General features: G+C 37.1%; 2 protein-coding genes across 2 annotated transcripts in view; both read right to left on the bottom strand.

Moving 5' to 3' along the window:
* Nucleotides 1-6,772, bottom strand: part of LOC123503634 (2-(3-amino-3-carboxypropyl)histidine synthase subunit 1-like) — an 8,525-nt gene extending 1,753 nt beyond the window's left edge. Inside the window, exons 1-3 of the mRNA XM_045253561.1 lie at nucleotides 5,971-6,772; nucleotides 1,068-1,840; nucleotides 573-738 (exon numbers count right to left, since the gene is read on the bottom strand). Of these exons, the coding sequence (XP_045109496.1) occupies nucleotides 573-738; nucleotides 1,068-1,840 (939 nt within the window). The 5' untranslated portion in view covers nucleotides 5,971-6,772. The remainder of the gene's footprint in view (nucleotides 1-572; nucleotides 739-1,067; nucleotides 1,841-5,970) is intronic.
* A 3,827-nt stretch (nucleotides 6,773-10,599) lies between these two features.
* LOC123503625 overlaps nucleotides 10,600-17,500 on the bottom strand; it is a 17,432-nt gene continuing 10,531 nt past the window's right edge. The window contains exons 4-9 of the mRNA XM_045253548.1: nucleotides 15,854-15,916; nucleotides 14,874-15,001; nucleotides 13,528-13,655; nucleotides 12,992-13,221; nucleotides 12,254-12,614; nucleotides 10,600-11,736 (exon numbers count right to left, since the gene is read on the bottom strand). Coding sequence (XP_045109483.1) covers nucleotides 11,562-11,736; nucleotides 12,254-12,614; nucleotides 12,992-13,221; nucleotides 13,528-13,655; nucleotides 14,874-15,001; nucleotides 15,854-15,916 — 1,085 coding nt within the window. The 3' untranslated portion in view covers nucleotides 10,600-11,561. The remainder of the gene's footprint in view (nucleotides 11,737-12,253; nucleotides 12,615-12,991; nucleotides 13,222-13,527; nucleotides 13,656-14,873; nucleotides 15,002-15,853; nucleotides 15,917-17,500) is intronic.

Raw genomic sequence — 17,500 nt, 5'->3', positions numbered from 1 at the left:
CCTTATTTTTAGCTAGTGCGACAAGTCAACTCAAGGAATTTCAAGAGGCAAAATTATTCAGAAGTTATGACTTGTCAATTAAGACACACCTGCTTTCCCAACCCTACTCCATGTTTGCCTCCCCATCCCCACTTCTTCCTTTTTTCTACATTCCTCATATCCCATCCCTATCCATCTAAGCTCTCTCTCTCTCTCTCTCTCTCTCTCTCTCTCTCTCTCTCTCTCTCTCTCACCACATATTATAATCATCTCTCTCTCTCTCTCTCTCTCTCTCTCTCTGGTAATTAAGATTTCTAGGAAATAAAGACTAAAAATTGTTGTATTTGTGATAACTTTGTTAAAATTGCATTGACAATATAACCTCTACACTACACAGTAGATTAACTTGCAAGAATCAACATCAGTATAATAATGTCAGTTTAATAATAATATAATATAATCTGCAAACTATTACTTAGCATTATAATCGTAACAGAAATGAGAATAACAATACAAAAATACTGGATACTAGTGAATATATGAAACAGAAGATGAAAGTCAACATTCACAAATAGCTCGAAAGCCACACATACCTGCAAGTTTTCCATGACTTTAGTGTTTCCTTGTCTCCCAAGAGTACCAAGGATCAGGCCCCATTTTTCAGCCTTGACTGCTTTATCAATGGCTTCCTTGCGGATCTTTTTCATTAATGGCTGGTCATAATATTCTCTAGACAAAACCTTACTGTATGGGTTGTATCTGAAAGAACCAAAATATATAAGTATGAACTATTTATTGTTTAAATCATTATAAATTTAGCATTACCTCCTATTCAACACAATCACAATCAATTTACAGATTTCTCTGGTGTGAAAATTCTTAAAGGAACTATCCAAATACACTTTCACATTGTTTATATTAATGACAAAAACACATTTAATATATATTATGGCTGAGCTTGACACATTTTTCAAGACTGATCATGACCATCAAAATGTCCACTTTCTTCGAATGGTCATTCATCACTGTTTTGAAAAGAAAAATATTGTACAAATGAAATACAAACTGTAAAAACCATTATTACTTACAAGTAAGTTGATAACTCTGGGTTTGAGATCATGATGGATTCAAGGTGGAAGCGGCCATCACCAAGACAGATAATGGTGTGTTCAGAGGGCACTGGGGCTGAAGTGCAGCCCAGGATTTCACCCGGGGACAGTGGACGACACTGTGGAACACACACACTATACCCACAGTCCCTCAATTCTTGGGCAACCTTCTGTAGAGAACTGACAAACTGAATTATTGACACCAGTGCCAATGGCTCATTTGTGGGAAAGACAGACTTGATAGCATCCACTAAATGAACCGTGTCAAACTGAATGTCAACAAACACATACAAACATGGGATGGAACCTGTCTGATCAATGGGCACCAAACACGAGTGGCCATAGTGGACCATGAAGTCAGCTCCAATGGCTCGTGCTGTGAAGTCATCAACACAACATGCCCCATATGTCACATCCCCCATTATTGTAACTTCAGCTCCAGTCCAAGATTCCAAGATGTCTGCAATTGTTGTGGCAAATATCAAAAGACCTTCAGGAAACTGGAGTGCAACATGCTTGGCATTGGCTTGCTGAATTCTCCAGATTGTCTTTGGTATTTCAAAATTGTAATTTTGAGGTAACACTTCAACTGCCAGCTTTAATTTAGGGTCATTTTCCAGCTCTGGGGGCACCCCTTTAACAACACTGCTCTTTGGACGGAAAACTTTCTTCTTCTTCGTAATAACAGCAACCTTCTTGTTGTCATCATCTGTTGGGTTCTCATCATTTTCTTTACTTTGGTCTTCAGGCATCTGAGGAAAAATATTCTTTAGTTGAAGCTGAGATATGGCTTTATATATATATATATATATATATATATATATATATATATATATATATATATATATATATATATATATATATATATATAGAGAGAGAGAGAGAGAGAGAGAGAGAGAGAGAGAGAGAGAGAGAGAGAGAGAGAGAGAGAGAGAGAGAGAGAGAGAGAGAGAGAGAGAGAGAGAGAGAGAGAGAGAGAGAGAGAGAGAGAGAATGTTTAATGTAATATGTAAATGTACAGGTCAGTTCACAAATATATCTCAATAGCTCTTTCACTCCTACCAAAAGTTAATTATCTCTAACTGAAATAATTGACCATGACTAACACTTTTGATTTAGATGAATAATAAACTAATGAAAAGAAACAATTCTAAGTAGTAGAAATTTCACCTCAATAAGGTAATGGATTCTAAGGGAAATGACTATGAGATCCTTACAGATCTGATATTAAAGATACTATTGGGAAAGTTATTGCTCAGTGAACAGATCTGTAAACCAGTGAGGATCTCAAGGTCCATACTATTGTGCTTTTTCAAACAAGTACACAGTGGCTACTTCAGCTGCCAATAATTATTTTCCTTGCTTAAGTCATAAATTGTGAGCCAAAGATCAGGAAAGAGTGTGTAAATGTGAACCACAGCTCAGGCCATAGGAACTTCAATAATTGAAGTTTGTTCTAGGTGTGGCAGATTTTGGAATCCCCATTCCAAAATTACCAATTATCAGATTAAAATTGTCTCCCTACCTGCCTACCCACAAGCTTCCTGTTTATCTCTATCTCATATATATACAATGAAGACTCAATACTGGAATGTCTTAATAGTCAAACTTTTCAATACTCGAACGCAAACGTTTGATTTAATACTCAAAGAAATACCTGATAGTTGAACGTCCACACACGTGGTTGTAAACAATAGCTCCTTAGCCTCTCCCTCCACAAGTTGCATTGCTGCGGTCTTCAGAATAACATTCTCATCCGCTCTGTTTGTAGTTTTCAGTTATTTTCATTTTAAACTTACACTAATGCCAAACGTTCATTAGTGGTGAAAATATCTGGTAATTGAACGGCCGCACACATGGTTTTAAACAAAGTCCTGGCCTCTCCCACTCCACCAACGCCATTGTCCTGTTCTGATACCGTATTACTGGTAAAAAAAAAAAATTGCTGGTATTCCAGCATACCGGAGCCACTGTGCATTCCGAGACGTGCCGTAGTCGTGAGAAAGCAGCATTCTTCTGTGTTCTGTGCAAAGAGACGGCGAGCTGAGTCACCAGGGTTGGGTGCACCGGTGAAGATCCACTCAGCAATAAGCCAGGAGGTAAAGTCCAGAAGCTGGAGTGCAGCAGAGAGACAACAGCAGTAGCAGGTGGAGGTATTGAGAAAAGCAGCAGGAGCCCAGGCTGGCTTCTTTTCCGGTGAGACGAGGAACCAGCTTGAAGAAAGGCGAGGTGTTCACCAAGGGACGGTGTGCTGGTGTCTGTCTTGGCTTCAAAACCCGGATCCAATTGTAGCCTCGGAAAGGGAGAAGCCAAGGCCAGTAGCAAAGCTTCATGGTACCAGAGATCCAAAACTTAACAAGGGCCGGCCTGGGGGCATCACGAAGCCGGCAGAGCGTATAGTAACTACCGAGGCAAGGTAGTTTAGGAAGGGAGGAAGAGCCAGCACGGCGTGTCTCCCTCATACCCTCACAATATATATATATATATATATATATATATATATATATATATATATATATATATATATATATATATATATATACATACAGTAAGGTCTCAGTTTACGTCAGAGTTACGTTCCTGAAACATGACGTAAGTCGATTTTGTACGTAACTCGAGTTTCCGTACATTTCAAAGCATATTATCGAGTTTTCAACCAATCATTGTTTATGGTCATTCAGGTAAGTTAAAGGTTATATTGTTATATTATTTACAACTATGTAAGAATATGAAACACAAGCTTGTTTTGTTGTTGATTAGGGCCACGAACGCCAAGGACTGCAGGTTGCCGAGAGGGTGGACGCCTGAGGCCGCCAGGAGGGTGGGCAGGTCGAATGTTGTGGCGCCCAGGGCGGACAGCTGGGAGCGTGGTGCAGTGCGGTGGGAGTAGAAGCGTGGGCAGCGGGCAGGAAATGCAATAGGAAAGGGCAATAGGGATCAGCAGACAGGCGCAGACGGTGCAAGTCAGCTGCAGTGTCGTGTGGCCCAGGCAAAGGCTCCGGAGTTGTTATTGTTGTGATGGGTGTGCGAGCCCTCAAGGTCGTCAACCTCCCCGTTGTCATGGTAACGGGCTTCCCATTTTCTTCTTCCCTCTCTCACACACAGCTGCTGCCTCCTTCTCATGTCTTTTAATTATGTCCTCTTTTTCTTGTAGCATAATGGTTTTCCTTTTCTTAGCATCACTGCTGTCACTAAGAAGTTTTCTCTTTGGTGCCATTGAGCAAGATAGTAAGAACTTGAGTCAGTAAACGCAGAAGTAGGATAACACTCTTGCCAGGGGCGATGGTGTGGTGGAACTGAGGCAGGGTGTTATTGTATTCAAGTGTGAGGCGGGCGGTGTGGCGGGCAACCACCAACAATAACAATAAATCCCGCACTTTACAATTTATAAATTTTCAATTTTTTTAATCTTAAATTGCCTTATAGTGGACTGACGTAAATATATATATATATATATACAGCAAAGTCCCGGGTTACGTCGGTCTCGAGTTACGTCAAACTCGTAGTTACGTCAGTCCACTATAAGGCAATTTAAGATTAAAAAAATTGAAAATTTATAAATTGTAAAGTGCGGGATTTATTGTTATTGTTGGTGGTTGCCCGCCACACCGCCAGCCTCACACTTGAATACACTAACACCCTGCCTCAGTTCCACACCACCATCGCCCCTGGCAAGAGTGTTATCCTACTTCTGCGTTTACTGACTCAAGTAATATATATATATATATATATATATATATATATATATATATATATATATATATATATATATATATATATACAATATATATACTATATATGTATATGAATTATCTATATTGTACTTATTTAGTATTTATTTTATATTAAATTTTTTCTTTTTTTTCACACTAGCTAGTTTATATGAGGTAAAAGTCTTGACGTGTTTTATCTTTAGAGGAAGTGAGGTGTGAGCCATGATACGTGATCTGACACAACCCGGGTGAGGGACTCAAGGTGGCCACCACATCATGGCAACACTAGAAAAAACCTCGGCCACATGTCATAGAATTTATATAAATTATTGTTATAATCCTAAACATCATCACTCACTCTACTATGTAGCTTCCTTTTCTATATACGGCATACATAACATATCACATTTTAAATAGCATATGGATGGGAAATAAGAGATGCATGTATGAAGACTGAATTGGCAGCAAGGCCAGAGGTAAACAACATGCCCTACCCCACCTTAACCAGACTTCATAGATGGAACCGACTATAGTAGGGAATGGTCTGAGTTGGTAATGGATCGAGATAGAGGTACACCTGCAGTTCATGGGTTCTCAAACATGAGTAAATATTCCATTAAGAAGTGAACAAACATAGAAGATATCCCAATACCCTTGCTATCAACTGGACCGATAGAGCCAAAATACAACTACTTAATGGTCCGGCACTTTCCCGAGAAATCGTCCAGCACGCTAGCCTCGATTCCCGGCTCCCACTTTGCAGCTCCTCCACCCAGCTGATTTGACATCAAATATATATGAAGCCACGCTATTGGTCAGAGAGAGAGAGAGAGAGAGAGAGAGAGAGAAATATGGTAACGAATAAGGCAATGTTTCTCAACCTTTTAACTCTTGTGTAACACTTAAAATACATGACGTCTCAAGGAACTCCTGCGTAAAAAACAAAATGATATACCATATATTTCTCATTTTATGTGATGTCAAATCAGCTGGGTGGAAGAGCTGCGAAGAGGGAGCCGGGAATGGAGGAGAGCATGCGGGACGGTATCTCGTGTGCCAATGGTCCTACTAAGTGAGCACTGCACTGACCTGAACATTGATCAAAGTATCACATAATGTATTATCAGCCACCATAGTCTCATGAGAAAATTATTGAAATTAGTACATACCTTTCACTATTTGTATATCTGGGATATGCTTGACAAACACGCTGGAGTGGAGTTGGCACAGATGGTACGCAGCAACAACATTCGTTGTTGTTTGAGCTGCTAAGACCTAGTGATCCTTATCAGCCTTGAGGTAGTCATGTAACACTACCACCGCCGTGGCAATAGACAGTGGATCCTCAGGATGTCGAGAAGGATGAATGAATGCACACCCGAATCTGTCAGGAGGGTGGGTAAGTTGTTGTTTTTGGGCTTCGACGATCTCACAGATCCTATGAGCCCTGGTGGTGGCCTGTGAGGTGATCACAGGCGGGGTAGTTGTCCACACTTCTTCAGGAAGACGCAGGTGAGGCGGAGAACCGCAGCTTGGTGTGAGGAGTGGACGCCCGCCGCCGCCAGCAGGGTGGGCAGGTCAAAGGTAGACACACCCAAGGCAACAAGGTGATCACGGAGCACAACACGGTGGGAGTGGAAGCGGGGGCAGTGTAAGAAGAAGTGTTCAATGGTTTCCTCGACCGTCCTGCACCAGGGGCAGTAGGGGTCCGGTGATGGGTGGGTAAGTGCAGTGACACTTGCACGTTGTTGTTGTTGTTTTCGGGCTTCGACGATCCCACAGATCCTATGAGCCCTGGTGGTGGCCTGTGAGGTGATCACAGGCGGGGAAGTTGTCCACACTTCTTCAGGAAGACGCAGGTGAGGTGGAGAACCGCATCTTGGTGTGAGGAGTGGACGCCCACCGCCGCCAACAGGGTGGGCACGTGGAAGACCCGTCTCCGCTAACGTAAACAAATGTGTCGTTGCAACGGCACCATCGTCGTTCTCATGATTCGAGACATAACATAACATAAATAATAGGATAACAAAGGGCCACCAGGGCCCATCTAGGTTATCCTGTATCAGTCGCACAGCGACCTCGTCATCAGTACTTAAAGATACACTTACAAGTACACAATACATTATATACTAATTCTAAATATTTGGCCCATTAACAGGGCTAAGTCCTGCAGCGAATTCCTCTACAATCTGTGATCCCCATACATGGGGATCATGTCTTGTTTAACTATAGTAAATTTCTTATAAAAACTATCATGCAGCGCTATACATAATTATAAATCTAATAAATTTAAGTGCTTATCTAATCTGTTTTTAAACATTGTCAAACTAGTGCTATTTACAACCGTCTCTGGCAATGCATTCCAGAAGTCTACCACCCTATGACTAAAGAAATATTTTCTTATATCTAACCTGCAGCCTTGCTTTCTAATCTTCCTGCCATGATTTCTAGTCCTACTTCCTCCTCTAAGGTAAAGAAAGATCTCACATCTATGTAGTTTGTATCTGAGAACATTTTAAATAACTCTATCATATCCCTCTTATACATCTCCTCTCAAATGAAAACATGTTTAATTCCTTTAATCTATCTCTATACTCCAGGCGCTTTAATGCTGGTATCATCCTAGTTGCTCTTCTCTGAACTGCTTCTAACATGTTGATATCCTGCCTATAGTGGGGTGACCAGGCCTGTATGCAATACTCTAAATGGGGCCTAACATAGGAATTATATAAGCTACGCACCACTTCCTTACTTTTATAACTAACATTTCTATTTATAAAACCCAGGATCCTATTTGCCCTATTTCTTGCTTCTAAACATTGCTTTGAAAATTTCATAGTCCTGTCTATCACTACTCCTAAATCCTTTCCTTCCTCTACTGCCTCTAGCCAACATCCCTCCATCTCATAGTTAAAGTTTGTGTTGTCTTTACCTAAATGCATAACCTGACACTTTTTAGAATTAAACTCCATCTGCCACCTGTCTGCCCATGCTATCAGCCTGTCCAGGTCTCGTTGTATTCTGTAATTGTCCTTTTCACCCTGTACTGCACATGCTATCTTAGTATCATCTGCAAACTTTGATACTTTGACAAGTGCTACTTCTTGAAATCTACGAGGTATGGATACTACAGACAATCAATTATTTTTGCATCATGTTAACTGACTTGTAACTAGGAATCCCTCAAGAGATATATAGAAAGCTCTCTCTCTCTCTCTTTGTATATATATATATATATATATATATATATATATATATATATATATATATATATATATATATATATATATATATATATATATTATTGAACTGCCTATTTTTTTTTTTATCTTTATTAATCTATGTATTTACTTATTTATACGTTTTTTTATGTATCTATTTATTTATACGAGAAAAAGAACGAATACACACGAGAGAGAGAGAGAGAGAGAGAGAGAGAGAGAGAGAGAGAGAGAGAGAGAGAGAGAGAGACACTACTGGACATAATTTAATACATCCAAAAAAAATGTCAGTGTACCCGATTTGTGTCTCATGTAGATCTTCTACAAAACACAATTCTTCTATTTGCAGACTAGTTTTGCTCATATTCAATGAGTACATTAGTCTAGAACCTGAAATAAAAGAAAAAAAGTTTTCAAATGTGTAGAAATGAAAAGCATTTGTTTCTCGGATTTTTTTTTTAAATACACAAATCCTATTTCAATTCTCCCATATTTCCTCCACTCTTCACTTACTTCCTAAGTCTTAATGCCTCTATATTATCAAGACATATATGCAAAACAAGAAAAAAATATTCAAACTGAACTGAAAGCTGTTATGTTGTTGTAGCTGCATCTAATACTATGAAAACATTTCTTTGAAGTGACTACGGTTATTTAAGTCATTATACAACTTGTAAATATCTAGCAACTCGTTATGTATCTAATTATATTAATTCTCAAATGCATGAAACTTACTAAAGCAGTAAATAACAAAAGTATATCATGACTCATAAACACAATAATTTTAGCACCTCATAACAATGCAGAAAACTTTAAAAAAAGTATATATATATATATATATATAACACATTCATGTTCTAAACATGAGTGTGAATGAATATTCATCAATAGGAGGCAAAGTTAAGTTTTATAAGAATAGAAAATACATAATTTTCATTATTTTTCTTCTATCAAGTATTCCAGTTATCAAAACTAGTGTAATGACTTCATCTATGACATGATAAATGCTAAAGCTACTTTACAGAAACACTACATTACTTAATTTAAACAGTTCACTTGACATCACCTTGTTAATACATCTCAAATGTTTGCTTACATTGTAAAATAGGTATTTATTACATACAAATGATATTATGTTTGCTTATACAAGGCATGGTCTGGTGTCATAAGTTGTCTGGAGGTGATATCTAAAATAATCTTCTGTGTATTGCATACCTGGTCCTTAGCAGACCCAGTGCACTTCACCAAAGCTGTCACTCAGGCACTAAGCAACTACGTACATTTCTCTCAGTCATCAAAAAGATAACATTTTTTTTTTCTTGTTCAAACAGTAACTAATTCATAATGAGCTCCCTCATCTTGAACCTTCTTGAAATATGTGTTCATGACTATACAAGTCTGTCTGCTGTCACTGTTTGATGATAAATGAGTGTGTTTATTTGCTTTGGAGAGCCAGCAAGGAGACTGCACCAGAGTTTAATCCATTTTTCATGTTGTTTGAATGAAAGAATACAAGAAGGAAGCAATGATTATATGATAACAGAAGGACTAGAAAATTTCAAGCCACTAGGCACACATGAAGAAGCATTTAAATAATATGATAGATGATGTCCTTAATTAGGAAATCTATCATAAAAAGTACAATAAAAATTTGGATGAACTGAAAAGGATGATGATAATAGATAATGAGATGACAAGAGTGACATGATGAAATAATGATGCATACTAAGTACTTATCATTAAGAGTGCAGCACAGAGAGAGAGAGAGAGAGAGAGAGAGAGAGAGAGAGAGAGAGAGAGAGAGAGAGAGAGAGAGAGAGAGAGAGAGAGAGAGAGAGAGAGAGAGAGAGAGAATGTCAAATACAGAATTACTGCTGTAAATTTATCTAGAAAGAATTGTTTGACAGGAAAAGACTAGTTAAATGGAATACTTATTTTGGCATTGAAGTTGATAGATTTGTGCACCTAATATACAAGAGGAACACATATAGAAATGTGTGTGTCTGTGTGTGTGTGTGTGTGTGTGTGTGTGTGTAATTATTAGTAAACTTACAGGAAGGTTAGCTTAAGTAATGCATAACCCAATGAAAAGTTATTAGTATGTAATAGTAATTAAACATGAAACTATTGTGTGTGTTTCACTGTTTGATCTGCTGCAGTCTCTGATGAGACAGCCAGACGTTACCCTACGGAGCGAGCTCAGAGCTCATTATTTCCGATCTTCAGATAGGCCTGAGACCAGGCACACACCACACACCGGGACAACAAGGTCACAACTCCTCGATTTACATCCCGTACCTACTCACTGCTAGGTGAACAGGGGCTACACGTGAAAGGAGACACACACAAATATCTCCACCCGGCCGGGGAATCGAACCCCGATCCTCTGGCTTGTGAAGCCAGTGCTCTAACCACTGAGCTACCGGTGTGTGTGTGTGTGTGTGTGTGTGTGTGTGTGTGTGTGTGTGTGTGTGTGTGTGTGTGTGTGTGTGTGTTTGCAGTATATATGAATGCTCTACACATTAATAGACACATGTAAATACCTGAGAATGAGTACTGGTCCAAATAAAACAAAGATTGAAGAAATAATTATTTGTATGCATTGAAGAATGAAGAAAAATAAAGGCAATGTTGAACTACTGTGCATATATTGCTGCATCACAAGAAAAGTAGGCATTTATGTATTGTATAATAACATCATATAAAAGATCTTCAATTGACAAGGCATTCTAAGTTTTTCCGAATAATACAGATGGGCCAAATGTGCAAAAAGACAATTAAAGCTGCAGTCTTCTGTACAAAACTAAATCACTACAGATCTACAAAAATAGTACAAAAGCATTTCTTGACTTCCATTACTCTGTATTCTTACATATGTAGCAAAACTATATTATGAACACGAAAATACAAAATCAACAATACACATTAATCAATAAATTAAGGAGTGTGACATCACAAAGGGCGTACAATGCAAGTGAGGTACAAGCGCATTGATTTCTCAGTAAGTGAGATGTTTATTAAGACCACAAGACTGCTACACCACACCTCACTGTGGTTTTTCAGTTTCAGTACTCATCTAAAAGTGAAAAAGTGATCATAATTGTAATTTAATCAAAATTAAGAAAGTTTCCTTTTATATATATATATATATATATATATATATATATATATATATATATATATATATATATATATATATATATATATATATATATATACATATAACATACATGAAAAATAATGTGTTAGTTCATAACCTTAACCTTCCATCCTGATGCTTACATTAAGTTTGTAAGTTTTTCCGTTTGTGAATTGTATCATGTATGAAACTAGCATGGTGATCATGAGTATTCTAAACTACAAAGCTCAGGCCTCACATTGGTATTTCTTCCAAGTTATATTTATGCACCATGAATGTGTAGGTGGAAGCATGTACACAAACATTCACACATGCACACACGAAAGCTTAGAAATACATACATTATTATGAACAAGTGAAGCAGTACTTTATCCATACTTGTTATTTTTTGTACTATAACTTAACAAAGAGACTGTTGACATTTCTGCTGGTGACTCTTAAAGTATGATCTTTTGACAAACACTCTCCAGCAGGTATCACAGGGAAAGGCTGGTTTGCATGGGTGTGACACCAGGAGATGTCGCATCATGGCTACACCCTCAAACTTCTGGACTAGATGTGGACAGTATGGACACCTGCAGATTATGAAAAATATGATCAAAATTTCAACCACACATTAAATGGGATTCACAGTAATCCTGTATTAAAATATTTGAATGCCACATTGAAATAAGAAAACACTTTCAGTGAAGGAATTAAAAAGACATCAAATTAAAGGCATCATAGAGGACACATAGGTAGATGACTGGTTATAACAAATAATAAACAAATAAAAAAAAATTAAAAACATATAAATCACGTCATACTGGTAAAGAGAGAGAGAGAGAGAGAGAGAGAGAGAGAGAGAGAGAGAGAGAGAGAGAGAGAGAGAGAGAGAGAGAGAGAGAGAGAGAGAGAGAGAGAGAGAGAGAGAGAGAGAGAGAGAGAAATTAAAACATGTAAGGCACCAGGACCAGTTTCATTTAACTGAATATGTTAATGTAATTTATTTGCCACATGTAATCTACATAGGTAAAACTACAATCATTATTGATAAATTTGACAATAACACATCAATAGCTCTTTTTTATTATCAGTGAATGATGCCCTTACCTTCCAGGAACGGCAGTTGTATCTGGAAGAATTGGTGCAATGTTCTGTTCTACCGAATCATCTACTGGAGGAACTGGTGATGAATCAGCAATTGAGGAGAAGTCTTCTGTCCTCTCATCTGTGCTGGAACTTTTCTGAACACCAGCTATGGCAGCAAAGCCACCAACACTTTCACCTGAATCTCGCCTTGTTCTTTCACTTTCTTGAGTCTCTTCAATTAAGGTGCCTGTGTTTTCATTGATTCCTTTGCCAGATTTATCATTAAACAAGTTGTCACAATCAGGTTCTTCTTTTATAAGGGACAGGGGGTTGATTGTGGCAGTTGGTTCAGTTGAAGATGACCTTGATGAATGGCCCTCACCTGAAGAAATTATGTGTTATTTACAAAATGAGAAAACAGAGTATGTTTATCTGCCTGTTCCTAGAATTGCTCATAAAGGGCAAACACATTCATAGACAATACAATTTCTGAAGTGGTGGAGCACAAAATATTCATGGCATAAGAAAACATATCATATTATAACTGCAAATGATGAAGAAAAAAAATAGATATAAAATTCCAGAGTAATATAACTGTTAATGGTTACAATGATTCCCCAGAAGATACATAATCACATCTATTAACTATAACCACCAACCAAAAGGCAATAATAGCAAATATGAGAGCAGATCTTTAACATAACATTGCTCTTGTAGAGTAACTTAAAAACCAAAATCAATAAAAAAATTATAGATTACCTGAAAGTCTTCGAACTTTGCTTGGAGTGGGTGATGCTTCTTTCTTTGTCCTTTTTGTTCCAACAAGTCTCTCAAAGTCTCCAATAGTGAAACTTGAACTATAGGAATTCTGCGACAAAGGTCCACGGCTTGAGGTACTTTTCTGTCCCTCACATAATGACGCAATTTCCAATATTTCTGCTGTTCTCATGAATGACTCAAGTTCAGAGGCATCAACTGTAGCCTCACCTCTGAAATTGCAGATTTCAAATGTGTACTGGAAACCAAGCATTTCACATCAAGATGAACTGAGTACAAACAAGCTTATTTATCACTGCTCTAACACAGGTAACTCTCTTAATACATCAGTGAAAAATGTACTGAAAATAAGTTCTGCTGGTGAACATCAAATTTGAGGGACAAAGATAAAGATGAAATTTGAACTACCTAGCACCTAGTAATATTAAAAAAAAAAATTCATCTATTGGACACAACTCTTCCTATAGTTTGAATTAAACAAATGCTCACCACGTTTGGAAGCTATGAACAGTACTTACGTGTATATAAAGTGAATAATATTGCGCAGTTCAGAAAACTTAATATCACGTAGAACCACAACACTTTGGACAGTTAACTCTCGACTCAAGACTTGCCGGAAGTAAGGGCTGGCCAAACACAATACAATCTGTTGGAAGATGATGCCAATAGAACACTGCTCTGATAACATACATAAAAAAACATAACATAAATAATAGGATAACAAAGGGCCGCCAAGGCCCATCTAGGTTATCCTGTATCAGTCGCACAGCGACCTCATCATCAGTACTTAAAGATACACTTACAAGTATACAATACATTATATACTAATTCTAAATATTTGGCCCATTAACAGGGCTAAGTCCTGCAGCGAATTCCTCTACAATCTGTGATCCCCATACATGGGGATCATGTCTTGTTTAACTATAGTAAATTTCTTATAAAAACTATCATGCAGTGCTATACATAATTATAAATCTAATAAATTTAAGTGCTTATCTAATCTGTTTTTAAACACTGTCAAACTAGTGCTATTTACAACCCTCTCTGGCAATGCATTCCAGAAGTCTATCACCCTATGACTAAAGAAATATTTTCTTAAATCTAACCTGCAGCCTTGCTTTCTAATCTTCCTGCCATGATTTCTAGTCCTATTTCCCTCCTCTAAGGTAAAGAAAGATCTCACATCTATGTAGTTTGTATCTGAGAACATTTTAAATAACTATCATATCCCCTCTTATACATCTATCTGATATTAGGTTTCATTTCTAAATGTGGGGATACTACATCCCACCATATTGCCAAACATATGGAAAAGTAGTTTACAAGCTCTTGAATAGACTACATACTTTGATGATTGATCATATAAATGGACACATTTCATGATTGTAGGCAATCATCAAGCACAAGATAGTATGGGTGGAGAGCTTCAACATTCTAAGATCTAAAGCTGCAATCAGAGGCATTTTGGTGAATCTAGATTTTCATATCTACAGCACCTTGCAAAATCTGGTATAAACTGCACTCAACAATGTATGAAGGACAAAGAAGATGCACAATGTATTGAAGGTAAGATATGTCTCATCAAATATCAATTCATATAGAAAACATTTCATAATTTCCGGCTATATTTGTACATAGACTGCAAAAAAAAAAAATAAATAAATAAATAAGAATATAAAGTTATATAAAAAAGGGTTGTGTTTTACATTATACACATTTGTGAAGCAAACTTCCATAATGTTTACAGTAATGATCATAATCAATAATAAGGAAAATGTAACACAGTATCAATTTTTGCTCTAACTACAAATACAAAAATATGAAACAAAGGTGGATGGTTTAAGTAATTAACAAATCTACTTACTCTGTGTGCTCTTAAGCTCTGCCCTTCTGCTGTAAGTGTTACATCAGTGAAAGTCTCATCTCTCATCAGCTGATCAAGCACTGTCGAGCAGTGAGCCTCCTTCTTCAAGAGATATGGGCCAACCAAACCTGGAATGGTTCAACACAAAAATTAACATGCTGATTCATATTTTTGTAACATTCTCACTAAGAATGTTGTCAATATTTATTGGAGCAATATTTCTCCTGATAATGACTGTACTGTGTTGATCCAGTAGTGTATCTTGGAATCTATTCCCAAAAGTAAGAAAAAACAATAAATAAACAAATAAACAATTAAAATTATTAGCAATACAACTTATACATCACTATCTATTCTCACAAAGAGATGTCTAGATTAACAATATTCCATTATATATAGAGGGCAGATTTTCCTAGAGCTCACATTCACACATTGTGCATCATGATATATACATTTTCTTTTATTCTTTGTTTCTTTTTCTTTTTCTGAACTTTGATCACTTTTATAATTTTCATGCTATGTAAATGTGTAGGTACTGCACATGGCATATGACTGATGACCCACTCGTCCTACCCAAACCGTTTTCTATGTGAATAACTATTCATTTATCTCTGCATCAAAAACCTGTCTGAACAGTATTTTCAGTATGAGAATATACGTATCAACACTTTATCTTCCATTGTTTAGTTATAAAAATATCAGCTAAAAAGAAAGAAAAGTTGTGCAATTTATATAACATCCATTTAAGTTACGTGACGTCATTTTCATAAAGCAAAATATTTCAGAAATGCTGGTGAAATCCACTTACATTTTGTTATACTACTAAAACAAAATTTGATAATATATATATATATATATATATATATATATATATATATATATATATATATATATATATATATATATATGTGTGTGTGTGTGTGTGTGTGTGTGTGTGTGTGTGTGTGTGTGTGTGTGTGTGTGTGTGTGCGCAAATTTACCTGAAGTGCCAGCAGTGGGCGACGTCCTCTGCTGGCCATCTTGGGACATGGGCTCATCAACGTCTGTGGAGAGAAAATAGTAAAATAGATATGATATGATGAATTTCCATCAAGAATTCAAAACCATTCCTAAACACTTCAATGCACATTAGACTTACAAATTCACGAAGGGTCAGAGTGATTAAAACGTCAATAAACATTCGAGGTAGATTGTACAGTAAATGCACTGGCAGACATCACAAGTACCACCTCAATCATACCACTGAACTCTTCTTCCTCTTGCACAGCTTCCACATCATCTGCTTCCTCTTCTTGGAGATAGGTAACATTTCTCCTTTCCAAACTAACTAAGTTATCATTTGTTTTCTTGTAGAGAACATCGCAAACAGCAAGATGTATTCCATGAGCATAACACATATGATGACAGGTCTTAATCAGTTTGCCAAACTTAACCATGACACTGGCTCCATCAGTTACACATGCAACTACATCTCTTTCCAAGTTTACCTGAAAATCGGCTAACTTATTCTCAACTACCTCAACAGCAGTCTCTGCTGGTAGTGAACCTGTGATTCTAACCATTCCTAAATTCCAAAAGGTGTCACTAGTATGTAAATTTATGTTCATGTACCTCTTGTTTTTTAGTGAAGTATACTCATCAAGAGATAATCCAAACCTAACCCCAACATGTCTCCTTTTGTTAATATCAAATATCACCCTTTCTTTTGCAACGTTGTACTGCTTATGTACAAGATCCATAACAAGAGTTGGACTTTGAGGCAATTTGTATCCCCTTGCAAGCATTGATGTCTTTATGAACTCACTCTTGGCGATGGCATTTATGGAAAATCCATCTACTGCAGCTAGCTTCCCAACGATTTCTTCTTTCGTCTCCTCCTTCTTCAAAAAACCAGTCATTTTCCTTTGCACAGAACTCCTTTTCACCTCACTCGCATCTTTATGAGGAGACTTGTCTGAAGGACGTTTGAGATTTTCTGTTTTTTCAATTGAGTGTTTGCTCTTGAGGTGACGAATCATACCACTAGTAGACCATCCTCTGCACTTTATAACTGCAAGACACTTTCTACATCGCGATGATTCTTCACATTTAAGTTTTTCAAAATATTTCCAAGCATAAGACTCAGTACTGGTTGTTGCTTCTGCCTCGTCTGCCATTTTAATGGTTATGTAGAGTCAGATACGTAATTCAGTAAATCACCTGAAGAAGAAAAAAAAAAAAAAACATTCTCTATAATCACTATAAGGATGATGTTCATGTCACATAATCATATCCATGATACAGACCCCATATTTGTAGTCTGTAACACGAAAACTCAATAAAGAACTCACATTCAAAGACACAGATATGACGAATAGGCGACTTATTTTTTGTTTTGTTTTGTTTTACACTATTATTTATTTACTGGCTCAGCCACCGAAGTAGAATTATGGTTAGAACAAAGAAATTATTATGATAGCAATTAGCATGAAGCAGGCCACACCAACTCCTTTCACATTACAAAATTAACACACGTTACACAGTACACACCTTTACACCAGCGTTGCCAGATTCTCAAACCCAAATTATCGCACATGGCACGTTGAAATTATCGCATTTTAACAAGAATTATCGCACCCACTTAAATA

The sequence above is a fragment of the Portunus trituberculatus genome, chromosome 14, assembly GCF_017591435.1.
Source record: "Portunus trituberculatus isolate SZX2019 chromosome 14, ASM1759143v1, whole genome shotgun sequence".
In the NCBI taxonomy this organism is placed as follows: Eukaryota; Metazoa; Arthropoda; class Malacostraca; order Decapoda; family Portunidae; genus Portunus; species Portunus trituberculatus.
This window is presented reverse-complemented; position numbering and strand designations above follow the sequence as displayed.